This window comes from Acanthisitta chloris, unplaced genomic scaffold (genome assembly GCF_000695815.1).
Source record: "Acanthisitta chloris isolate BGI_N310 unplaced genomic scaffold, ASM69581v1 scaffold35559, whole genome shotgun sequence".
NCBI classification, from domain to species: domain Eukaryota; kingdom Metazoa; phylum Chordata; class Aves; order Passeriformes; family Acanthisittidae; genus Acanthisitta; species Acanthisitta chloris.
This window is the reverse complement of record NW_008692623.1, coordinates 61-5,636: the sequence shown is the minus strand read 5'-3', so window position 1 is coordinate 5,636 and position 5,576 is coordinate 61. Positions and strand designations below refer to the sequence as shown.

The 5,576-nt window shown below is 49.9% G+C and overlaps 1 protein-coding gene across 1 annotated transcript; it reads right to left on the bottom strand.

The window, feature by feature from the left end:
- Window positions 1-194: 194 nt before the first annotated feature.
- On the bottom strand, window positions 195-5,024 carry LOC103809858 (serine/threonine-protein kinase tousled-like 2; the record flags this gene model as incomplete). Its single annotated transcript, XM_009082728.1, has 5 exons — window positions 195-302; window positions 1,246-1,357; window positions 2,407-2,545; window positions 4,325-4,494; window positions 4,935-5,024. Coding segments are annotated over 5 exons (619 nt in total), but the record flags the coding sequence as incomplete, so codon positions are not given.
- Between the last annotated feature and the right edge of the window lie 552 nt (window positions 5,025-5,576).

Sequence of the window (5,576 nt, the reverse complement as noted above, 5' to 3'; positions counted from 1 at the left end):
CTGTGAGGGTGGTGAGACACTGGCACAGGTTGCCCAGGGAGGCTGTGGCTGCTCCAACCCTCAGTGTTCATTCCAGGTTGGATGAACCTTGAGCAACCTGCTCTGGTGGGAGGTCTCCCTGCCCAGGGCAGGGGTTGGGGCTGGGTGATCTTTAAGGTCCCTTCCAACCCCTGAACACACACAGGCAGACTCACCTTTGCTTCTGGCGTGACGACTGGTTTGGGAGGGAACTGCACCTCGGTAGCTTTCAGAATGGTGTTCTCCTGCAGAATATCCTGTTGTGACTGGTTGTGACCAAAGGGCTACCAAAAAAAAAAAACCAAACCAACAAACCAGAGAGGAGTTGTTAAAGGTTGGTGACAGGCCTTAAAACCTCATAACACTACTGGTTATCATCACTTGACATCAGCCTTTTTCCAGGCAAGCAGCCCATGAGTGCTGGGAAGGTCCTGCAGATTCCAGCCAGAGGAGCAGGACACACTGAACACAAGGGATCAGGCTGGAACACGTCTGGGTGTCTCTGGCTTGGACTGGAGGGATCTCCACCTGCTTCCAGGCCTTGTAGGTCTGTTACAGCATGTGTCATCCATCTGGGCTGACAGATTCACCCACTCCAGTCTCTGCTGGGCTGTTTCCAGTGTCTGACTGACAGCACAGAGCAGCACAGTGTGTGTCAGCTCTGGTTTGCACAACACTGTAACCAGGCACTCCTGAAAACAAGAGCCCATGGAATCCTTTTCCTTCTCCAGCCTATTCCTCCTGCTGTCACAAAACCAACTACCTTTTCTCACAACAAATCAAGCTTTCCTGATCTAGACCCTTCCCTTCCAACAGCCACCCTGAGATCTTCTAGAGTGGCTCTCTGTACCTACATTTTCCCCCCCCCTAAAACACTTGCAGCCCTCAAGCCCAGTAAAGACTCATGGAGTGGAAACCATCACAAAACAAGACCAGACCAAGTACCTCAGGTGTGTGTGGCCCTGAATGACACACCTGTCCTGCCCACAGCAGCTCAGGGGAACATGTCCAGTGGACAGAGAAGTCATTTCTGAAGGAACTGCCACAAAGAGCAAAACACAACCTAGAACATCCTCCCCACTCCACCAGCATGGACTCTGCCTTGGATCTGCTGCCAAGGAGATGAGGAGGAAGCAGCCAAGCCCAGGGAGAAGGAAGCAGAAGCCAGGGCTGCCTGGCTAAAGGTTTGGGAGACACCACAAAAAAAGGAGTTAAATGCCTTCTTACCTTTCTGCCATAGAGACACTGATAGAAGATGACTCCCACGGACCAGACATCGACCTTATTTGAAATCTTTGGAGGTTCTTTCCCAACCACAAAACATTCTGGTGGCAAATACCTGAGCAGAAGGAAATGACAACAGGTTGAGAAGCATCTCTAAATTCTTTTATTTAGAAAGGAAGGGACAAGCTCCTGTGATCAGATACTGCCTTGGGTCTCTAGGGACTCAACTCCCTTCCTGTTCATCTCTGGGCCAAGATCACCAATGCCTAATCCTTCTGGGAACAGTGATCCCAAGGACACTCCAGGCAGCTGTGTGCTCTGAGCTAGTCAGCACACTCAGTTTCTTTTCACCAGAGCACATCCACCAACCCCATTTCCTTTTATCTCCAGGGCTGGTATTTGTTGTTGAAAGGGCTTGGCCAACAATTCCACAATGGAAACACACAGCCAAAATACATATTTCCAGCAGCACAACCCCAGATGCCACGTCCCAGTTAAGAGACACCACTCAGCCTTGCTCAGGGTAGAGCTGGTTTCGTTCTCAGGAGCAGAGCAAAGCTGCACAAAGCTCCACACACGTTGCCCATGGAGACAGGCTGAGTGACACCTCCAAGTCACAGTCCCTGGCACTCACCATGGGGCTGCTCTCAGCCAGGGTGAGGCAGTGACACTTGGCACTGAGCACAAAGCACTGCTCAAAACCTTTTTCACATGCCACTCCAGTGTGAAGCTCTGGCTGCAGACAGCACTGTCAGAATCACATCTTGTTTAAGAGCTAACTATGGATGTTCACCTCCTCCTCTCAGGGGAATGCTCTTCCCACCTCCTGAGTTTCCAAACAGGTACAGTGTTCTCCTGGTCCTTGTTTGGAGACTGTGCCACTCTGGACTATGAATGAGCAGCCAAGGCCACTCCAGAGCTCACTACCTCAGCAGCATATGCAGCTTTCCACCAGCCCTTTGGCTACGAGACGGTTTTCAAACCCACAAACACTTTTCACTCAAGAGTGAAGAGCTGCCAACCTCCAAAGGAGCTGTGTGACAGCAGGAGCAGTTTGAAGGTCTCAAACCTCCAGGGTCCCAAGCTGGCACAGCCAATGGCAGCACACAGAGCTGTCTGCAGACTGTTCTGATCTCTCTGGCACGTGCCCCGGGCGATGCTCACCAGTAAGTGCCGGCGCCCTGCGATGTCAGCTCCATGCCATCCACAGAGTTGTAGCTGTCATCATCCATGATTTTGGAAAGCCCAAAATCTGTGATTTTTATCTCTCCACATGCAGTACCATTGACTAGAAGAATGTTACCTAAGGCAGAGGACAGAAAGAGCCTTAAGGATATGTGTTTAGCAAGAGAACAACAAGACTAAAAAAATGGCTTTGAACTCTGCATGAGGGTAAGAGACCTGCACTGTGAGCTGCAGCAGCCTGGGGGAGATGACACAATTTTAAGGATCAGAATGGAGTTTAGAGATCATCCAGTCCCAACCCCTGCCCTGGGCAGGGACACCTCCCACCAGAGCAGGTTGCTCAAGGTTCATCCAACCTGGAATGAACACTGAAGGCTGGGGCAGCCACAGCCACAGCCTCCCTGGGCAACCTGTGCCAGTGTCTCACCACCCTCACAGGGAAAACTCCTTCCAAATATCTAACCTAAATTTCCCTCCTTCAATTTGTACCCATTGCCACTTGTCCTGTCCCTGCAGCTCCTAGCAAAAGGTGTTTTAACAGTCAATACTCTGAGCTCCCACCAAGTGCTAGAACTGATCTGTCCATCCTTGAATGACCCAGTGGCCTGATATTACTTGGAGCCTCCAGATCCTAAGCCCTGTAAGCCAAACAAGCTTGATGCCCAGACTGTTTTGACCCCTCCCAAAGGTCCTGTTGGAAGGGCAGGTCAAAAAGGAGGATTAAGGAGAAAAGTACACATACACAGTTATGACTCACTCTGCCCAGAAGTTGTGACTTGCCCTGGCCTCTCTGCAAGCCAGAAACTCTTTCCTTCCTGGCACTGCTCCCCAACGACTTTCTAAGCTCAAAATGGACAATTACTGCTTAGGCAAGAGCCTTTCAGAAATCCATCAAGGATCAAGAAGTCAGATCATCACTGTTTTCCCTCCAAGCCTACAATAAAGCAGCAGAGCTGTTCGTGATGGCAGGAGATGAATCACAGCTCCAGGCAGAGCTCTGCACACACTCAGACATGGCAAGAGCCAGGGAGGAAACAGGGTCACAGCACCAGTGCAACAGCACCATCTCCTGTACACATTCCTCGTGCTGATGCAACAGACCACATCACACACCAGTTACACAATGCTGATGAAGTGCCACCAGCACAGGGAGACAAGCCAGGGAGAACTGCCCAGAGAGATGGATCCATTTCCTGGACTAGCCAGAGTTATGTTGCCAATAGGGCATCACCTGATCCATTTCCTGGACTAGCCAGAGTTACGTTGCCAATGGGGCATCACCCCAGAGCAGCATTTTCCACCTTCCCCTCCTTGTGACTCTGCCCAATGGTAAAGCAAAATCTACCACAGCATTTGGGGAGGATCTTCTCCAGGGCAGATGGAGTCGAATAACTCAAAGGCAGAGCTGAGTAGTTTGTGTCCCTTCAGCTTTGGGAGCTGCCACATGATATGGAATACTGAACACTTCCCAGTTAGCCTCTGCCATCAGAGTTTCAGACAGATGACTACAGAAAGAACCAGCCAGAAGAATGGGAACACAAAGAACTACTAATTGTGGGAACCTTTATGAAGCAAGAACAGAAGCTCTGAGCAGCAAAATACAAGCAGGACATGAAGAAAACAAACAGACACTTGGTGCTTTGAGAGTTTTTCTAAACAAGGAGGCTCCTTTTCCTGGAACATTGCACTTCCCTGTTTTATGTTGCAGTTCTGGGAGACAATACCCTTCCCACAGCCATGTTCTATGTGTTTTAGGGTTGGTTCTTGGTGCCAGTTAGTTTTCCCAGACAGCTCTGTGTCCTTTTTGCTGTCTGGGCAAAGGGAATTTCCCTGTGTCACCTGGAAGCCACTACCTGTGCTTAGCATCCTCAAGCAGTCAGCTAGCAGCACAGCATACCTGGTTTAAGGTCATAGTGTATGATGGGAGGTTTGATTTCGTTTAGGTATTTTAAAGCATTCACAATCTGCATGATGATGGATCGTGCCTCTTTCTCTGACATGAGCTTGTGCTGTTTCAGGTAGAAGTCCAGATCATTCCCCTCACAGTATTCTAACACTGTACAAAACCTGAAAGCAAAACAGGAGTTTGTTGTTGTCATTAGGGCAGCTGATACAAACCAGAACACTTGGTTATTTCTTGTTTGCAATTCACCTATTTGGTCAAGGGATTAAATTAAGAGTCCTTCAGTCCTTCTAAAAATAAGCTACCAGGAGCACAGGCCTCAATGCTCAACAGTACAAAGGTCAGAGATCCCCACTAAAGAGCCAGAACAGAAAGCTGCATTTACCCAGGCCAAAGAACAGGATTTGCCAGTAAAGCACCACATCTGACCCAACACAACACACTGGTTTGTGAGCTGAGTCTCTTAAAAACCAGTGTATGTGGCAACAGCCCCCCAGCTATCCCTGCAGCACAGTGAGGAGATTCTCTGGAGCCTTCTGGAAAGGTTGGAATACTTTGCCTGCAGTGAAAAGGTCAAAGCAAGTGAAAGGACAACAGAACTTACGAGTCAGTATCCAGCGAAAAGTAGTCGTAGAGCTTAACTATTCGAGGGTGATCCAGTTCTTTGTGAATTCTGTACTCTCTACATGCATGTCTGAAAAGAGCAAGGCCTGAGCATTAGTCATACAAGTGGCTCAGCTCTGAGTCCTGCAGACAGAGAACCCAGACAGAGCACACACAGCTCCAGTCAGCCCCGTGCAGATCCCTCACTGCACATGGGAACCACAGAGCCCCAGTGCAGCTCCAGCCCTGGCAATGCTACAGAGCAACTCCTCTTGATTAATGGCACTGCTTGCCAAAAGAGAATAACCTCATCATGAATCCTTCAGGGATCTAAGAGAGCTGAACGCAAACAGCAGCAAGTTCTAGAAGAGTCCTGTGCTGCTCCATGGCCCAACTGCCAGACCCTGGATCCAGCTGGGATTGTCCCAGGGACTGCTGGGGAATTCAGAGCACGGGTCTCTCTTGGACGCTCCGTGGAGCAGGCTTGGCTGCCACTCTGCAGAGCTTGTCTAACCTGTGGCATCAGGGAGCAAAATGCTTGCCCTAACTCCCTCCCAGGCCATGGCACAGCCACAGTCCTCCTCAGCTGGGGAAGGGTCAAGTCTTCCAGGAAACCAAGGGGAGGGGAAGGTTTTCACAGAGC